Consider the following 20,901-nt stretch of genomic DNA (forward strand, 5'->3'; position numbering starts at 1 on the left):
TTGAACCGTGAGGCAGCAACGTGTCAGCTGGCATGGTGAAGCATATTTATCAGTCCAAATGTGTGATACTGAGTAACGTGTTAGCAGGTATGAAAGAATAAAACAGACACTTTCAGCAGCTAAACTGATTTATAATCTATATTTTTTAGATACATAATATTGTGGCACCATGCTGGCCACCTGAAAACTAACTGCCTATCGAAGCCCCTTGAACTTTTCCATATTTTATCATGTTAATGCAACTTGGTCCAGTATTTTGTTATGATTTAATGTTGCCCCTCAGTTGCCCCTCACCTATTAGTGGTTCAGTATTTACAGATTTTTCTATGGAACATGACTTCCAATTATTTGTGGGATTTTTGTAGTAGAGAAAATATATAGTACTTCTTTTTAAAAATTGCAGTTTGGGAGGCTGAAATACCCAGGTGCAATGTTACATGACAACCTACTGGCTGACAGCAGCCAACCCAGGAGTACCATTAACATTTCTTGGTGCTGATTGGCTAAACCAATGGGGATAAGGAATTAGCTTCTGTGGTAGAGCTAAGACAGTTTGCACTGTTCTTATTAATACATATGAATGTATATTTTGTGTTTTGATGTATTAAAATAGGTAGTTATATGCGTTTATAGAGGAGCTGTTGTCTCTGATTATTGTCGTAAGATTCCTTGCATATCCACAAAACACAAAAGAAATAGGCAAAAAGTCACCAAAGTCCAAAGAAGTTAAAAAAGGAGATTAAAAAAAGCTTTGGGAATGGTTAGGCAAGACTACTTTAAAGGTCTGGCTGCTTGGAGGTAAATTATAAAGAAACAAGGGGTGAGTTAAGGTTTCTGTGTGCATGTTCTGTGCACAGTGGTCCAAGTATATGTACTGACATTTAGAAAAGTGTAGGCCTATTGGCCAGCGGCTCCCTTTTGACAGTAAACCAAGCAGAAGTTGGAGGCGGTGATCAATAGGAACTGCTGTGTGGTCAGCAGGGGCAAGTGGAGGATGTGGGAGTGGGGGGTGGGGGGGTGCAGGAGAAAGTGCGTGCATGTATGTGGCAGATCCAGAGAGAGAGAGAGAAAAAATGAGAGCAGACAGGTCGATGTATGTGTGTGGATTCCGCGCTTCGCATCAGAGATCAACGCGAGGCGGCGTGCGGCTTATTTAGACGACAAACAACACAGACGTGACCTTTCAGCCACATGACAGATAAGATGGAGAGACAGAGGGTGGAAAAAGTGACAACAAAAAGAGGTGTGAGGAGAGGCGGACGCCAGGCAAAGCGAAACGGGGGGAGGGGAAAAAAAGGGGATCAGAGAGGGAAGAGAGCAACTTAGATGAAGAAGAAAAGGAGAGGATGAAGAAAAAGTGAGAGAAGGTTGCTTTTTCCATTGCCTATGTGAGCCAGGGGAAATAAAGTGTGTGGTATTTCTATTGAGCTGAGCTGACTGTGCTGATATTACAGGCTGATAGAGCCATAACAGCGCCACTTGGCTCTTTGCTGAAGAGAACCTCCAATACACTGGGTCCGATAACACAGCACAGATCAAAGAAATAGAAATAGGCAGCTTGTATTTGTGTACTGGTGAGTGTGTGTATGGGGGGTCATGTGAAGGACAGGTGCCTATTATGTGCCGGAACGTGCGGGTCAGTGAAAATGCTTAAATTGGCAGTTTTTTTTCCACTCCCCCACCTACTTTTCCTTTCTTTATGTGCTGCTTTCTTGAAAACCCAGCACGCGAGGGATCATTACCCGCGAATATTTTCCAAACAAATTAGAGGTGTGCACTGCCACGAGTCATTAAAAATCACTGACTGCGCGCTTTAACACCAAATGGAATCATTTTGTTATCGCGCTCTCGGCTGCGGGGGGAGACGTGTGTGTTCGGACGCCTGCCTGGACACCTCTGCGTCTGTGCGCGAGCGGGTCCAGAATGAGTCAGTAGCAGTTAAAAGGCAGAGTGAGAAGGGAGTCAACTGGGCTCATTAGAGCTGACTGATCCTACACTTCTGCGCTGTTCTCACCACTTAACGAGGCCTAATATGCTCGGCGAGGGCACACATGTAGCACGGGGAGAAAGAAAGACGGGTCGGCGCGCGCCGGGTTGTGCGTGCGGGTCGGCGACACCGCAAGATTAGAGGAATGTTTTAAAAAGTAGGAGAGATGAGGTGCACTAATGAACGCTGCTCTGATCTGTGACACTGTGTGCTGATCACGCTAAGTTGTTAAGTGATTTCATTATGTGCAATGGACAAAAATAAATAAATAAATAAATGAGCATTCAACCAGTTCATCAGATGTGATTCATGTGAGGAAGACTTACTCTGTCCCACTTTCAGGACCACCTTCATGCCTTTCGTAGCGCACACGCCTCCTCTCATGCTGTCCAGGCCTTGACGCGTCCCATCCGACGTGGCTGCAGCGAGAGAAACAAAAAGTTGAACAATTAGCATGGAGGGGAAAAAAAAAAACCCAAAAAACACACATGCACACACACAAGCCTGTTTTTCATTTAAACCCGCACTGTGGATCCACAGAAGAAGTAAACAACAGATTCCTTCTCATAGAGTCAGCACCACCGGAGTGACATTTGCACAGGAAGTGATTTAAAACTCCACCAGACACTCTGAAAATGCCAAACTACAAGGCAGCAGCACTTTAATAAGTCCTCATTTACCAGGCTGCTGGAATTAATTTGCACCCCATCCTCCCCCCTCCACACTGTATGGACTCGTCCGCTTGCAATCAACTACAATTGCTGCCTGGGCTGCAGGAATGGCTGGAGCAGGGCTGAGGAGGAGGTTTTTAATCCAGAGAAGCAAAGACCGGCTGACAGAGGGAGACAAAATGGAACCCCTAAGATGTAAATCACTGCTTGATTTGAGAGAAAAACCAGGCTTGATTTATTTGACTTTAGACTCTGATGGATGAGTGAAAGCAGCAATAGGTAACACTCTTTTACCTCCACTGCTCATGCTTTAATTAAGAGAATTGAAGGCTAATATTTTAAATTAAAGTTATTGTAGTTTCTAAAAGACTCATTTTGTAGTGAATCTTTTGGAACAAATTAAAATAAGACTCCCTGTTCTCTTTGGTTGTAGCTCATAGATAATGCGACAGTCCACATTATCGTCAGCATAAAAAACAGAGAATCATGTTTAATACTCCATGAAGAGCAGTCCAAGAACCGATCCCTGGACGACACCTTTGGGCCTCAAGCCTCAAAAAAATCATGACATCCTTTTATGGTTTCTGTAGTTATATACAATATTTATACTCAGAAAAATAACACTAAAATGTCTCTCCACCAATTTGTAATTTATATTGAAAAGACAACATAGATATAGAAGTGTAGTTGCAATCAAATTAGTTAAAGAATGATAATCTACCCGGCGGCCATGTTGGAAAACTTTGTTTTCTGTTGGGGCTTTTTGTTCCTTTTCCATTAAGTTTGTAACATAGTTACAGCTTGGTCAGAAGATGGATGGGTGGCATACATTTGTATCAGTGGACTTAGAATCTTAATCACAACATTTTGTGGTAGCATTGTGATAACAATGAAGATAACAATAAAAAAAACAACTCTTTGTTATTTCTTTTTTAAGGAGCAGTATGGCTGTAACACCAAAAACACAAACACAGCTCTTGAAAAACATTCATATAAAAAACAGGACACCACTTAACCAAAGTAGTGTAATTTAAATCACTAAACTGCACACATTTAACAGCATTTAATCATATTTTCTCATTCATTCATATTAATTGATGCTCACATGAAATGAACAGTGGAATAGTAAAAAATAACATTGTCCGATAGTGCAGTCAGTTTTGGCATTTTTTAACTGGAATTTATCGAGACATCGATAAATCAAAATTCCTACTGTGACAACAATTTTTTTACGATAAACAATACGACAAATACCTCCTCTCTTAGTTCAAATCAGTGGTTGGATGGATGGATTTTAATATTTAATGCTGGTGTTTCAACACACCTGAGTCAAATAATAATGAACAGGATTCTGGAGAAATTAACTGCATACTGAGGAGGTAGTTCAGCCATTTCCTTCAGGTGTGTTAGGACACAGATAAAACAGACATAACACATATAAGAAGTGCATATAAAACTTGCAGGACAACAGCCTGCGAGGCCTGCGGTTGAAGACCCCTCATTTAGTTTTACATACGTCAGTGGGTCCATAAAGGCTCAGCGACCTTCTGGAGGGGAAAAGAGGAGCCTCAGGATGGGAGGAAAGGAAGAAATGCTATTCTGAAGGACAAGTGTTTGATGATGCAGAGAAAGTGAGAGAATGCAAAAAGAGAGAAGAGTGAGAAGTAAGGAGACGAGAGGCACTTATCCCGATAATCACACCTCTTTCAGTTGACGCAGCTCCGCTTGCTTGTGCAGCTGGTTTCAATACTTGAGAAGCATCTTCTTGCTGTGCCCGGTTTTGGTTTCAATCACCAGTCCAAATACCGGGCAGAAACTTCTATAATTGTCTTTAAGGTCTGTGCTGACAGACAGTCTAATGCGAAGCCTCAGCGGCTCATAAACCGTACGGTAATCATACCCTTTCTCCCTCCAGTGTGGGTGCACGCGCCACCCTTATATCCTTGTTTTCTCTCTTAAATATAAATTAGCCTCTCTGAAGCCGAGGAGAAGGAGAGAAATGGCAAATGGAAGACGGCATTCGGGAGTGAGAGGAACGAAGGTGTGAAAAAGAGGCAGCTTTACTTCTGACACCTTTCTTCTCAATCCTTACAGGATGCAACGTGTGAAAACGAGCGCAGGAGAGAAGCGGGCGGAGGTCAAAGCAAACATCAGTCTGGTGGAAAAGCCAAAATAAAAAAAGAAACAGAGAAAATATATAGAATAATTTGTCTTGAAAAGTTTGCACATTCTCCAACTCTTAGCACTGTTTGTTGAAGCACAAAATCTGTGAAAGACCTGTGAAATGTCTTTCTTTACTACAAGGACACACTTCTTAATGCAAATGAAGTTCAGCTGAATAAAAAGAAGCAGAGAATGAAGGTTGTTAATCAGGAATGCTGCTGAGAATTAGACATTTTTACCTTCGCTCAGACGTCAGGTTTCTGTAGCAGCAGTAAAATCTAAAGATGATATAAAAAAAATACTGAAAAACTTAATGGGGAAACGATGCAGACTCATTCTGTGGAGGTTTTATTATCTAGTTTTCTGCTACTCTGAACCTTTTCACTGTCTAGTTCATTCGCAAGTTATTTACCAAAATGATCACTCGTTAATTTTTAGTACCTCTTTTTTAAATTATTGGTTTTGTGCACAGAGACGCGAGAGAAGTGAGGCCCTCTGCTTTCACACGGATTTCTGTGGGGATGTTTATTTTCAAGCTAACCAACTTGTTTGTGCTCCAATAAAATATAATTTATCCATCCCAGCATTTAATAGCCAAGGTACAGCCAGCAGTCCATCACAGCGCCAACAAACAATTCTTCACATTCACGACTGAGGGCAATTTCATGTCTCTAATTGGCCTGACATCCAATGTTTATGTGTTTTCGAGCAAGAGGAAACCCATTCAGCACATTCAGAAACGAAGCACATCAGAAGAAATAAATCTGAAGAATGGAGTTTGAATGGTTGACCCAAACTGTGCTTCTAATCAGATCCACCTTGAACCAACAATAAGCTGCCAAAGTCGAGGAACATTCAGTTTATTAGGAGACAGTTTCGAAAATCAATTTGTGGCGTGAAGAAATTTTAGAAACTATCCGTTTGATTTCGTCTGTTTTCAACAAAACAGAAAGAGACAAATCAACCTCAAGGTGAGCATTTGGGCTCAGGTCCAACTGTGCAGCTTTGATAATAAACTCAGCAGCGGGAAATTGTAAAAAAAAAAAAAAAGAAAAAAAAGAGTATTTAGTTGTGAGAAGTGAAGTGAAGAAAGAAATTTAAGAAGCTAATTGTTTTGTTGTAATTTTTTTATTATTCTATTTTGGAAAAAAAAATAAAAATCCCCAGCCCAGTTATGAGCTATTGTCTGGATGTCTGCAGGGCAAAATGTTAAAATCTGCAGCCAGGAGAACATTCAGTTTATTAAGAAGCATTTTTTAAAAACTGAAGACATGTTTGAAACTATTTGTCTGTTCTCACCCCCTCAACCTTAAAAAAAAAAAAACAGGCAAAAGGAAAGAACTGTGTTCATCACCAGAGATAGACGAGTCCTGACATTAAGAACAAATATCAAACATAGAAATTAACTTAAGCAATTTGACTGCAACCACAAATACTTGAATTGCCAAACATGTAATACTACAATAGATGCTAACATGCAAAAGTTGTAGGAAACTTTGTTCTTCAAAAGCCACCAATGCAGAAAAGATGAAGTCATTCAGGGTCACCAAGCAAGATAAAGTATGTTTGTTTGTTTCTTTTTTCTTTTCACTGTGGGAGGAAGGTACGGACCAACGGATCCACACTGCAGCGCAGACAAAATAAAGATGCATGACAGATTTTTAAAATATTGCCATTAACAAAGTAACAGCTCACTGTAAAACAAACATGTTTTATTTCTTTGTAATATTCTGATGTTTACATAATGACTGATGAAATGGGCGTTTTACTTAGACTATACACTGTCTCACTGTAAGAAAGTTAAATTTGAGGAACCAGATTTTGTGAAGGAAAAAATGTATTGTTTTGATTTTATTTACTTTTTTAGGTAGAGTGATCTATGAGGTATCTAGGAAAAAGATATAAAATAAGAATAAACTTTCAACGTAATAACTAAGGAAGCAAAAACTAAAATAAAACTATTAACACTAAGAATAAAATACAATGATAGAAATTTAAAGCAGTAAAGAAAAGTGCTGTAAAACTATAAATCAGCTACTTCAGAAACAGTAAAATGGAGGCTAATATGGATGAAAGTGATCTTGAAAATCACACAATCAACCAGCAAAGCCTCCATGAAGCTCAGACAAACAGCAGGTGCTTTAAAATACAGAAGGAGGATATGGATAGCACATAAAGAGTATATGGAAAAATACTGCTTATGCATTTAATTCAACGTCATCAGCGTAAAATGTCATTTTTGGAAACAAAGTACATTTTTAGCACTTCCCATGTTTTCCCTTCTTTTCATTTTCAAAACACCGAACTCAGCCTCCTCTTTGGACAACAGACCGAATCTGGAAACGTTCAATAAGGAGCCGTCGTGAGAGTGATTACAGGATCTCACCCTCTGGTTTAACCCAAGCACAGAAGTGCCACCGGGAGAAATAACAGGAGCCACAAAAAAAAAAAAAAAGGAGAAATAAGAGCGCTGAAGATTTCTGAGAGTAATAACCACTGACACATGAAGGAGGACAACAAGGTGACGGGAGACGAGGGAGGTGTGGGAGACAAGGGAGAAGAAAGGAGGAGGTGGAGGAGGTCGTGCAGCGAAGTGAGGCACAGAGACTGATTGCCTGCGACAAGCTGTTGGTGATATGATGGACACAGGAGACGATGTGGGACCACGGGGGGACGGAGAGCCGGGGGAGGAGGAGGAGGACAGAGAAAAAGTTGGAAAGTTAAAAAAAGAAAGGAAGGCAAGAGTTTAAATGACATGATAGAAAGTAGGGAGGTGAAATACTTTAATGTGTCCATTATGGAAAAGTGGGGTGGTAATGGATACAAAGGAGTGGGACGGAGACCAGAGAGGCAAATTGGACCAAAAGAGCCTCCACAAATTTTGCAAATGTAAGCTATTTTTTGTCTTTCAAACATCCTAATCAGGTTGAAAATATCACAAAGGTCATTTCTTTTGTTAAAAGGGTGACACATCCTCTCAGAGCCATTAGAGGTGTCACCATTTCCGCAAATCTCAGTTTCGCGGGGACAAAGCGAACATAGAGATCCCAGCTGCTTTGCCCTTGGATCAAGAGAGCGCTCCTCCCAAAAATCTGAGCTGATGAGCACAAATGTTTCAAATTTTCCCCCACTCGAGGGGGTGAAGATATCGCCGAATCAAGGCAGAAATAATCACTGCACATCTGTGAAATCCTGATGAGAGGCATGGATGGGAAGGAGGTGGAGGGGTTGCTTCCAATCTTTCCCACCTTATTCTGGGAGGACGGGATAAAAAAACAAAATGGAGTGGGGAAGGAGTGAATACAGCAAGCTGGGATTAGATAAGGAGGAGGAAGAAAAAAGCGAGGGAGAGGCAGGAAGGGAGAGCAGGGATGAGTAATTGAGACAATGATCAGCAGTGATGGGGGAGATGAGAAGCACCGGAGGACGGGGGAGAGGAAGGGCGTCGCTCCGCCGCCCTCGCCCGACAAGAAGACAGGCGGGAGAGCCGGGGAAAGTGGAAAAACTTAATTAATGAAATAATACTGCAGTCAACCCCAATCAGACGCGAGCACACGAGGAATCAGCAGCCAGGCAGGCAGAGGAGTGGCTGTGTGTACACTTCATCCACGGCGGAGGGGAATCTCTCTCATACTCTGTTGTTGTTACCAAGGTCAGTGTGGGCCAAGCTTCCTCCACGCCTCCACTGTCACAGCACCAGTTTGCCAAATCTTATAAGGAAAAAAAAAAACAAAAGAAGAAAACGGACATTTGATGTCCATTTTTCACTCATTCAGGGACGTAAATCCCAAATCTGACTTGTTCGCAGTCTTTTGATGATCTGCACTTGCTGCTGAGACAGTTGACAATTTACGTCGTTTGATTTAAGACGCGAGGGCTGCACAGTGGCACAGTTTGTAGTCTTGTTGCCTTGCAACAAGAAGGTCCTGGGTTCGATTCCCGGCCCGGGGTCTTTCTGCACATAGTTTGCATGTTCTCCCTGTGCATGCTTGGGTTCTCTCCGGGTTCTCCGGCTTCCTCCAAAAACTGTCAGGTTAATTGGTCTCTCTAAATTCTCCCTAGGTGTGAGTGTTTGTCCTGTCGGGTTCTGCGTTGCCCTGTGACAGACCTGTCCAGGATGAACCCCGCCTCTCGCCTGGAACGTTAGCTGGAGATGAAAACCAGCAGCACTTTGACCCCACCAGAGACAGGGTTGTTAGAAAATGGATGGATTTAAGACATGCTTCTGTACCGAATGTCTGGCAACGCTGGCTGTTCGGCTGACCTCCTCTCTGTCTGCACTGTATATTCTGAGTTGAGTTACAATCAGACAAAACATTTCTTTCCATATGATTTATAGATTTGCTGATGTTATCATTTCTGTCATGTACTTCTGAAGTTACTTGAAGTGCTCTTTTAATTGCTTGGATATTCTCCCACTTTGTAACCCTTACTGTGATTGATATTCAAAAAAAAATTATTTAAAAGCAAAATTAACGTGGATTTAAACACAAATTTCAAAGAACCTTTGATGTAATACACTGGTCACGCCGTTGTGCTGCAACATTGTGTTTCAATGATGTGTAAAGATACTGATAATGTAGCATTCATAATCTGATCACCATTCCACAGCGTGAGCATTCCAGCGTACAGACCTTTGACGCACGCTGCAGTGTCTGATTAGTGTAACATGACCTTATAGTGGTAACTGAAGTAATCCCTTGAGTGTTTAATGTTGTTAAAATAAGGATTTTTTTTTTTGCTCTGACAAGAACTTTTAAGCCTGTTAGTTGTAATCATGTTCATAAACCTTTAGGATGAAAAGCGAAACATCTTCAAGGAACAAGAGAAAACATCCAGTTGCCTTCTATAGAGTAAGCAATCTACAACTCATGTTATTGATTGATAAAATTCTTAAATATTCAATTCCTCCCAGTGAATATTTCCTGAATAAATTATTTTATCCTCGCCTAGCTAAATCACTGAAAACTCACTTCTCTTCCCCCAACTCTAAACGCATCAACAGATAACAGATCATTTTCTGCATTTTGATTTGACTTCAGGAAGAATCAGATCAAGGTTAGGGGCTTCGATGCATACATGGGGATAATTTTTTGATTCCTACATTTTACTTATGGATTCATAACATCAAACTCTTTCAAGGGACCCAAATATGTTGGTCTAGCGTGTTTCTTGTAGCAACAGGATTCAGCTTTGGGGTATTCTCTCACTTTGTAATCTTTACTGTGATTGATATTCTTAAAAAGAATATATTTAAAAGCAAAATTAACTCGGATATTCTCTCACTTTGTCTTCTGGGAAAAAACTGGAACGTCAAAGAAAATCAAAACATCAGTCTCACCTAGAAAAAAAAAAAAAACAGAAAACAGGTGCATCTCAAAGACTTTCGAACAGCATCTTTATTTTAATTCTTTTATTAAGAACCTGGGGGAAAAAAGAAGGAATAAAGGAATATCTGATAGCTGAATGCTGCAATAAAGTAATGACTGTTTAATCTGAATGATTGTTGCTTCATGCCACAATCCTTCCTGGCAAAGTGAAACATGAGGCTTTAAATGAAGGTAATGTGCCTCCCTTTACAGTGTCAGCTCTGGTTTTAGAACTGCTTACTGCACTGGAAATGTGTCCCTGCTAAATTAATGCCATCAGCGTCACTTTTTATATTTTTATTTTTCCTAATTGAAGGCACAAAGGAGGAGCTTTATATGATAGAGTTTAATTGCCAAATGTGTTCCCAAACAGACTGCCGTTCCTCCCTTTCACTTTCCACACATGCTTTGAGTTTAAAGGTTTCAGGGTGTTTTTTTCTTCTTTTTTTTAATTCTAATGGCAGCAAGATTAAAGCGAGCAAAATTGACCCGCATCAAATAGGCAGATTGCACAACAAACAGAATGAATAAATAGCCAAGCTGGAGCCAGGACACTCGTTTTGCTGCTCTGTGCCGCGTTCTGCCAGGAAGTGTGAGCACTGTGAGTCTCTGATTGGAAGAAATCTGCGTCACACATTTGTCAGGTTAGCAGAGGAACTAACAGGAAGAGATCAAATGTAAAAGCAGCTTTTTTATGAGCTGGGGGGCCACATGACTGTATCTTGAGGTCAGTTAGGCTGGCGTGTGTTTGTGCAAATCAACATAAAACCAAATGTATAGCTTTGTCTTTAAAATGCTGATCTTTTTTGGGTTCCAGCTGTTTAGCTCTTGTGACAATTTTTCCTAAACAACAACAACAACATTATGCCTCGCCACGTGGGTGGGCTGGAAAATTGGTGGGGACGGGTTTAATTTTTTGTGTGTGTGTGTGTCTGCAGTAGGTTCTCAAAGGTGGGCTTTGCAGAATCCTTGTCGTTAAAGGCTAGATGATGAAGAGCATAAAAAAACCTGATCTCCTCTCCCCTGAGGTGACGCTTAAGGACACAATCTCGCTCTCTGCTTCTCACTCTGTCCCCTTCTTACTCTATTAAAAAAAGAAAAGAAAAAAAAAACGAGCACGGATCTTGCCGTCGAAATTTCCTGTAACTAAAACCGTCTTCATAAATCTCCTATGACACTTTTATAACCTGGCTATGACGCACTAACGAAGCCATCGCAAGCCATTACCTCGCCACGGTGGCAAAAGACATTAAGTTGTGTGCTGGAACAAAACAGGCATTATTTTAGCTCCCCCTTATAAACCAACACACAGACTCACAAGCCCAGTATATTGTTGTTTTTTTTACTTGCATTCCACCTTCAATTATGCACCAAACACACCATTACTTCCAATATAGCATGACGTTTTTAAGTTTTTTTGTTCTTTTTGCTGCGAGCAGGGCAAGCTTTCCTCTCCTATTGTTGTAGACAAAGGCTCCCTGTCTGGCTGTGTTGTGGTGGTTTTGGTACACACAGATCGGACCAGCTACAAACAAGTACGTTCCTAAAACAAAGACGTCTGAGTGATTGGCGCCTCTGTTGCACGGTGAGGTAACGGTATGCGAGAGGTCTGAGAGCAGAATACGTTTATTATGTGCATGACCTAAGAGATTTGTGCAGATAAAAAACTTGAACCGCAGAAATATTTGCTCAGTAACAGCCAAGCAGCCTGATATAGCACCCAGAGATATTTTGGTGGAGTTTAAGAAAATACATTTCTGGGTCAGAAGTTTATATAAACTCGTCATGGACATCAAAGCCAGTTTAATTTGTAGCTTTTAAGGGTTTATTTGAGCTGCACTATTTCCAGAGTATTAAGATATTGACCATAAAACTTTTAGAAGTCTGAGTTTACTCTTTTTTTTTTTTGCTTGTTTGTTTTCAAATATGTACAGGATCAATATGACTTGACTGGTTAAATTAGTAAAATGCTCCTTGAACACAAATATTTTGAAGCCACCCAGAATCGTCTGGCACAACGCGGGCTGGATATTTGACTACTCCTGCTTACAGTGGTTGTTTAGTGGCACAGACATGCTTGTAACCAAATACTTAAAATAAAACTAAGCTCTGAGATTTAGGAAGACCATATTAGAAAGAAAATGGATGCCTTATGTCAGCCCACTGATGCTGGGACGACAGTCCTGTTAGAAAATCTGACTTAATATTTACACAACGTTCCTCCTTTTAAAATTTTCAGCAAAACAAAATAAATAATGTTTCCAACTATATGATCTGTAAAACAAAAATGGAGTGGGGAGCACTTTGGGAAATATCTTTTCTACTTAAAGAAAATACAGTCCAACATCATGATGCTGCCAACTCCGTGCCCAAACATTTGTTTCAGAATTTCTTAGGTTTGAAGCTTTGGGTACATTCACACCAGCCTTGTCTAGTCCATTTTAATCAAACTAAGTTCATTTGTCTAGAAAGTTCAGATGTGAATGTGGAATGAAATTTTGATTTGAACCAAAACAGACCAGCTCTGATCCGGGATTAAACCTCACAGAGTCTTGGTTTGGTTTAAGTGAACTCTTGAGCGGTTTGGATGCAAATGGGGACTGGAGACCGGTCCAAAAGCAGGAAGAGAACTATAGTGCAAGGCATTCTGGGTAAATACAACCTAAACAGATGTGCAAGGTTAGCGCTAGCGGGAGAAATGGTGAAAGTGATCCACACCAGCTGAAAATGTAACAAATGTTGCAATTTTGTTCTCCAATCGAACAGAGTCTACCGGACTATCAAGCGTGAAAACACCCTTGATCTCATCCAAATATTTAAAGTTTTGGGGGGTTTTTTTCTCCAGAGGAATGTATCCATGTGGAACTTGAAGATGTCCATTTGGAGCATGGGTCTCATTTTTTAATAATTGTTGACATAGTGTTGGTTTTACTGGCGGTCCAGCAGTTTCCCAGAGTGTATAATCTTCCTAATCTTTAATGAGCTTCTTGGACCTTCTCCATTGTTCCAGAGTATTTTTAAATCCAATGAGTTCTGTCAAACAAACCCTTTGTAAACTAAAACTACCAGCTGGAGCGTCGATTAAAACTTTCTTGAACTTCTTTCAAAAAATTTCAGTTGATTTTGGTATGTACTAAACATAAACATCAGGATTGGAAACTTTAAAATCATTTTTGTGATCTTTACACCATGGACAAAGATCTGTTAAGGCTGAATAAGTCGCTAAAATTAAACACAACATACTGACTGTAAAGGTAAAAACACAAAACAATAGAAATTAAAATATATTTTCTTGTCCTGATGGAATCAGTGGAGCAACAACAATTTGATGGACGTGATATATTGTAGCTCATCATTTCCAGTTCAGTCCTTTGGTTTTAAAGCTGCGTCTCTCAACCTCCTGCACATGAACGGAGCGCCAGAGGCGACGGGACCTGACAGGGCCAATGTTGAAGTCACAGGGTAAACTCACATGATCTGTCACATGCTGACCCAGGAGACGGACACACAACGATTCAGAGAAGAAAAAAGAAAAAAAAAACCTCACGCAACGCGCTGTATTTTTTTTTCTTTTCCTCCGATGGAGACGTAGTTCCCTCGAACCGTGGGTGGCGGGCCCTATATTCAGCCCCTTATACATGCTCATATGACCCCCTGCTCCACACACACACAGCTGGGGTAATGATCTCAATGTCTTTGCTTGCGTGCGGATGATCTTTCCCTCTCGATGACATTTTAATTCTCAGCCGTTATTCTCCTTCCGTCCATCCTGTTCTATTAGAATCATCCACCCACTGTCCACCTTTCCAAACCCACCCCCTGCTGTCTGCCCACTCCCTCCTTCTGCGTCTCCTGCGAGCCCGAGGAGCGGCCGACTCCCAATCACATCGTATCAATCTCCGGAAAACTTCTGCCTTCCCCTTCAAAGTAACAAACATGAATCACTGGCCTCCATATCAGTCAGTTAGGGCTACAGAAGTAAACTAAGGATTCAAAACTGCAAAACCTCCTGGGTCCTAAAGTCAATTTAATTATATGGGAAAGAAAGTGTTGAATATTCTCTGGATACAAGGACCACAAAAAGGCTTTAACTAGGCCCACGTTTTCCGTAATTGCTCTTAAATTGCATTTAGTTACATTTGAATGGTGGATGTTCATTCTTTGCTTCTTTCATCAACATTTTCAAATTATTTCGTGGCTTTGGTTTTCAGAAGGCAGCTATTTGCCTTCTTTTTATTGGCGACGTGTCAATCTGGCTCAGGAATGTGGGTGTTATTATACTGAGTCAAAACTATTAACTCTCCGGACGCAGGGCTGCAAACACCCCAGTTTGGAAGGAGTTTGTCCCGGGATACTCAGCTTTACTGCATCTTATATTTTTTAGGCAATTCAAGTAAAAACAAACCTGTTAAAACCAAAAAAATGCATTTTTTTTTTTACTGAGGTTTTGCTTTAAAAGAGGCACTTAAAGACCTTTTAGCAACCACTTTGAGGCTACTTTTACTCTGCAGGGAGGCGTTTAAATGAAAACACCTGACAAAGATATGTTATCCTGCTTAAGTTCTTAACATGGTAACACAAATAGCCTAGTTAACATGGTAATTGTTCTCTTTTATTTCAGTCACAGTGGTCTTGAAAAGGTCTGACTGAAACCTGCAGACACCCTGACAGAGGAAGCTGCAGGGTGCAGGTCCGTGTTTTTAGATTCAAGCTTCCAGAGTTCTCTGTCCTTTTCTTCTGAATGTATTTTTGGGATTGTTTCACATTACTGAGGCTTTTGGGTTTGGAAGCTAAAGAAAACTACAAACTATGAAGAAGAGGAAGGAAGGGAGGACAGAAAAGATGGATGGATGGAAAAATGGGTAAACAGATGGATGTGTAGTCATGCGGATGGATGGATGGATGGATAGATGATGACTTGATTAATAGACAGATGTAGTGATGGATGGAGGAATGGGCGGATGGGTGGGTTCAAATTGTCCTGAAATACAAACGTTTTATTTCAAATGTTATTTTCTTTTTCCATACTTACCCAGACCTGGAAAAACACTTAAATCAAATGGCATATTTTATACTGGAAAAAATTAAAAATAAAAAAAATCCAAGCTGGGATTTAATCCTGGGACCTTCTTGCTACAAAGCAACAGTGTTACCAACTGCGCCACTGTGATGTTCCAGGTTTTTATCTTTGTTTAGAGGTCTGTGTGGGAAACACTCCAGATCATCACATCTGACACACTTACACACATGGTGCTGGAAATGATAGCCTGGTTGCTTGTGACTTAGTTGCGACTAGCAAAGCATGTTGTTATGCTGCAGTATGCATAAGTGCACAGAACCCTGCATCTGCCATGCCCATAATCCATCTGGGAGTTATCCTGCTGCATATGTGGCTAACCTGTTCCATTGCGGGCAGAGGTCAGACATGTTTACGACTGTCATAGTGTATTTGTAGGAGCAACAAATCCACTGGTTCATAATCGGGTTTACAGCAGCACTGTGGCCTTATGTATCATGATGAATGTATGCGGGCCCCAACATTTACAAACAATCTTTGCGCTGCATCTTTAAATCCATTTACTGCCTTCAAAAGATAAATATGCATGCATGTGCATTTATATACACGGACTAAACAGGAAGACGGAGTGAAGAAGGTGATCAGCAGGCATGAGCACAGAGGCTGATTTACTTCAGCCTATTCTTGGCTTAATGAAATGACGAGAAAACAAATCGTGGCCACATCAATGCAATAAGTCTGACTGGCCGTTTTGGGAATTTAATGCATGCCAGCTTAATGTGGCTGCCAGAGCAAAGACGTGCATAATGGAGCAAAAAGAAAAGACCAGCAGGGACAAAGGCAGCAGAGAAAAAGAAAAAATAAAAGTGCTAATGCAAAAGAAAAGAGGGAGCCGGCTGTTAAAAGGAGGCCCTGTGACTGGGTGGATAAGCCTTGTGTAACGTTGGTAAAGTGCCGGCCATGTAGGACAGTCATGACCAATGTTCCTTACAACTGGGTCAATGCTCCCGTCCCGGGGCAGCGAGGGCGTTGTGTGTGTGTGTGTGTGAGTGTGTGTCTATGAGTGTATGTGCAGTGGCTATCTGTTAACATTCCCCCCAAAACCTACTAGAAACTCTCAGTCAAGTGCACTTCTGTGTGGACCTGCATGCATGCTGAATGAATACTTCAATGACTACTTATCAATACTTAATGAATACTTATCAGTGAATCCCAGAGTGACTTCTAGAGAAGTGATTTAAAAACATTTTTTTAAAGGCATAGAAGTCGTTATAGACACGGCGCGCTCCCGCCGTCGCCGCCAAGGGGAAGAGTAGCCAGAGTTGAGCTGGCGGAACCCGTGGAGTGGGCCAACGAGTTCACGGTCGAGGCTGAGCGTCTCAGTGGGATGTTTTCCGGCGCTGGCGGAGGTGATGCTAGATTTGCAGCAGTCACACAGAATAAGAAGGAAGTCTTGAAGCGCTCACATGGAATCTATCTGTCCGCAGACCTTCGCAGTGCATGTCTACATGCATCTTCATCTGCTGGTGTCTGCTGGCGGCACCTATTCGTCTTTGGCTCCGGCGCACGCGCGTGCAAGCGAGTTAGCCGTTCTCCATTATATCAGGAACAACACTTAAGGCCTGGAGAAATGGGTCAGCGCCGGCGTCATAGCTTCCTTCTCACTGTCTCTCCCTGCTCTTTGCTGGAGTTATTTTATTTTCACCGCCTCTTTTATTCCCAGGTCGGTCCCAGAATAAAAACGAAACACCTCTGGTTGTCTGCTCTCCTGCGGCCACCTGGATGTGGGTTAAACTCGGAAAGTCCATCACTGCTCCTGTCTTCCCGATATGCTGGGTTTTTTGTAACCCTACCATCTAAGCTGGTAGGTTTACGAGGGAGTGGGGCAGGAAGAGGACGGAGCGATACGACCTTGACATGTCACCGTTGGTTACAGCACAGGCAGAGGAAGAGACATACAGTGCTTTCACAGCACTCACTACTGGGAAAGTTACTCATCTATTTACTGAACATGGATGTTTTGTGTGACACCTGATGTACCTACAGGCAACATGAGCTGCATTGCCATTGACTATATAATTACGTAAATTGGAATTATTAAAATATATTTGCTTAATGGAAATACATCAATTTCCATTAATTTCCTTCTTTGGCTGTATTTAAACTGGCGTATTTTACGAAACTGCAACAGAAAAACTTTTTTCACATCACACAAGTCATGTTATCAACAACCTGCTGGCGTAAAAGACAAAGAAAACAACAGGAAGAGGTGGCAGAATCTTGGCACGCAATGTTTTTAAATGACTTGTTCACCTGTGATTTTGTTTGAGTTTCTTGTTTAACGGAAATATCACAATTGCAAAATAGCGTTTTCCCGACATTAGTGGAATAGAAACAAAGTTTTGCGCACATTGGCAATGGAAACACAGCTACAAGCTACCGTACACCACTGACGTGTTTATAACATAAAGTTCTTCTTGTGTGGTACAACTAATTCTACAACCCATCAACTTTATGGGCAAAAATGTGGAAAAGTCAACATTCTTGCTCATAAAATGAAAGTTTAGAGATACTTTTATGCCAAGTTCAGGATCAAGCAAGCCTCAAAGCTCAATAGAGCCATTCAGGGTTTTTATTATTACTTTTACATAGGCATTGTATGATTAGAGTTATTAGTGATAACCAAAGTAACATTTCCCCTGGTTATTATTAATGTTTGAAATTATCTGCACAAATATAAACTCAAAATAAGGCTTGATTTTCCAACAGGTGCTGCATCATTGACGTAAGACGACGTTGTGTATTTATCAGTTTCTACCAAACCTTTCAGGTCACTGCATTTTTTTTACTTTAAAACTAAGTACATCACCACTAAATTGAAGTACAATGGATTTCTGTTAAAATACAAGGTTTTTGTGAAGCAAAGACTAATGTATTGTTCAATTAAACAGAAAAATAAACTTATTAGGTGAAGAAATGTGCACAAAAAAGAAAAAACGAGCATCAACCTGTTGCTAAATACACACACCCTTAAACTGATACTTTGTTAAAGTACCTTTTGATTTAATTACAACTTCATACCTCGTTGAATTTGATTAATTGGAAATAATAAGCTGTCGTAGTGGGATTATCTTAAGATTGTTTATTTAGTTTAAGCAACAGTTTGTAAAGAGTCTGTAAAATGATACAACTGTATAAAAGTATCAATCAGGAGAAGAGTACAAACAATTCCAGAGCATAAAGCCATAGTGTGAGGAGAATCATCAGTACTTAGAGAAATTATGGGACTAAATCAAAATCAAATCAAACTTTATTTGTATAGGACATTTCAGCAGCAAGGCATTTCAATGTGCTTTACATCAAATCAAACACAAAAATACAACTAGTAACATAATGGAAGCTGGAAGTTTCTTCAAAAGGAGTGAAAAGCAAAGGAAACTGATCGGAGAAGCTTACAGCAAAATTCAGTCCACCGTCCACAGTGATCTCTTATCTTCTCTATATGGACGGACTACAAAACTAGAGTCTTTTGTTTCAAAGAACACATCTAGTTCTGGCTGAAATCTTTTACAACCCTGTTGGAGAATCAATTACAGCCTGACGAAACCAAATCAAGTTAATTTAATGTATTTTTAACTCAACTTTACAAATATGTGGTAATATTGATAACTGTCACTAATATGCACACAAATGTGATATAAAATGTGCAAACTGTTAACATCCCTGTTTTCACTCACACTCAAATGTGCTGGTAGATCTGTCCAACACAAACAACAGCAAATCACAGTCCTAAATAATGGAGTAGTGCGGCATCCATCTTCAATTAATACCTTCATTAGTCACCCTACTATGTTTTTTGGGCCACTCTGTCGTCCTCCAAACACTTCCACTAACTCTCCCTCCAAACGCCACATTCACAAATTCAGGGAAAGAAGGGAAACTTACACACCTGTGTGAGCACAAGATCGCTACATAAAAACTCCACGGTCTCACATTATTCTGATTTACTGGCTCAATTTAGGTGTGAATTCAGTGCAGCGAGGAGGAAAACAAGAGACATGCCTCCTGTCACCCCATCATCCTTTCATCACACCGTAAGAGAAGAAGGAAAAAAAAAACACAATAAGGCGTCTGCTGCAGCAATCACTTTATTCTCCAGAAGCTCCTCTCCTTTCAATTACAACCCTAATGTTTCCCACTCTTAGTGGGGGCTTCCTCACAAGCACAACCTGACTGTGACATTGTTTGTCATTGGAGGATTTTGTCGCTGGCGCCTCGCCGCGAAACATGTTTAATACACGAAGGAGGCGACCCTCGCGGCACGCGAGTTCTCTGCAAAACCAGCTGACGACGACAAACACAAACCATGGGACTCTGTGTGCATCTGAAGCCAAAACTTCTCTATAAGACACAGAGATTTTCTTATTGCGACTGACTTTGACTCAACTTTGCAGCCGATGTTGACTTTCACAAGGAGACTGGTGTGAAACCGATTAAGCAATGCTGGGAATGCAACTTGACTCGATGGTTGCTGAAGACCAGAAAAGGCCATTTAGGGTTCAGCAACTGGCAGACATTCGGTGACACTGTTTTGTGTCATGCGTTTTAAAATCAAAACAAAGCGCAACAGTTAGCATTCCTTTGGAGCAGCTTAGCTAACAACGGAGCAGAAATCCTATTTACAGTTCGGGGGAACATAGCAAACAATCCAATAAAGGAGTGCTGATCTAAATAGAACTGTTTTTGGCTGCATGCAAAACATTATGTGGAGCAGTGGCAGCAGTATCATGCTTAGCGGACAGCTGGTCAGAGCTAAAACCAGGACAATCCTGGTAAAAGTCGTGGGGTAGATGTTCAATTTCCAACAGGAAAACGACTATAAACATACAATGGTTTAGAGCAAAGCATTATAATTTATTAGGATGGACCAGTCAATGTCCAGACGTTAATTCCAACAAAGAATCTGTGCCAAAACTTGAAAATTTGCTGTTCACAGATTGCTCAAGGTCACATCTGACTGAATTGGAGAGATTTTGCAATGAAATTTGGGCAAAAATATCAGATCCCTGTTGAGCAAAACTGATAAGCATTTACCCAACACTTTCTTGACTCAGGGGGAAGGAACAGACTTTCATGCCACAATTTTCAGATTTTTTAAATCCTGTATTATGTTTTCCTTACAAGGAGAATCTTTTTTTTTTTCAGTCTGATAAAATGTTTAGTTGTAACATAACAAAGTCTTAATTAGTTTAAGGGGTGTAAAGACTTTTGCAATGAGCATAACATCTGAAGCAGCCTTTCGAATTTCCTAAACCCAACATTGTCAGAGATTCTTAGGACTTCTCAGGTAACAGAAATATGAAAAAGAGGGCACCGGGAGAAGGACAAGAGTTACATGGTTGAAGGACAATCGTCTGGCGAAACAGGAATCTGGAAACGATGCGGAAAAGGAGGGAAGTGGGTCAGTGGTCTGAAGGGAGGAACGTGACAGCGATCTGTAGCACGTAGCGGAGAAAGAAAGTGAGCCGGGGCGGGCGGGAAGATGGCGGCTTAAACAAGGGACAGGTTTCTAAATTAAGAGAAAGGAAAGCAGAAGCGAGCGTGTGGAGGAAAGAGGAAGAGCAAGACTGGGAAAAAAAAAACAAGAAGAGAGAGAAAAATCCAAGAGAGGCGAAGGCTGTAAGCAGTTCGGGC

At 40.9% G+C, this 20,901-nt stretch overlaps 1 protein-coding gene across 1 annotated transcript in view; it reads right to left on the minus strand.

Annotated features, from left to right (window-relative positions):
* The window catches only part of efnb3b (ephrin-B3b), a 109,792-nt gene that overhangs the window by 13,888 nt on the left and 75,003 nt on the right, over window positions 1-20,901 (minus strand). The window contains exon 3 of the mRNA XM_044097445.1: window positions 2,314-2,406. Within this exon, the coding sequence (XP_043953380.1) occupies window positions 2,314-2,406 (93 nt within the window). The remainder of the gene's footprint in view (window positions 1-2,313; window positions 2,407-20,901) is intronic.

Source organism: Gambusia affinis, linkage group LG18 (genome assembly GCF_019740435.1).
Source record: "Gambusia affinis linkage group LG18, SWU_Gaff_1.0, whole genome shotgun sequence".
Taxonomy (NCBI): domain Eukaryota; kingdom Metazoa; phylum Chordata; class Actinopteri; order Cyprinodontiformes; family Poeciliidae; genus Gambusia; species Gambusia affinis.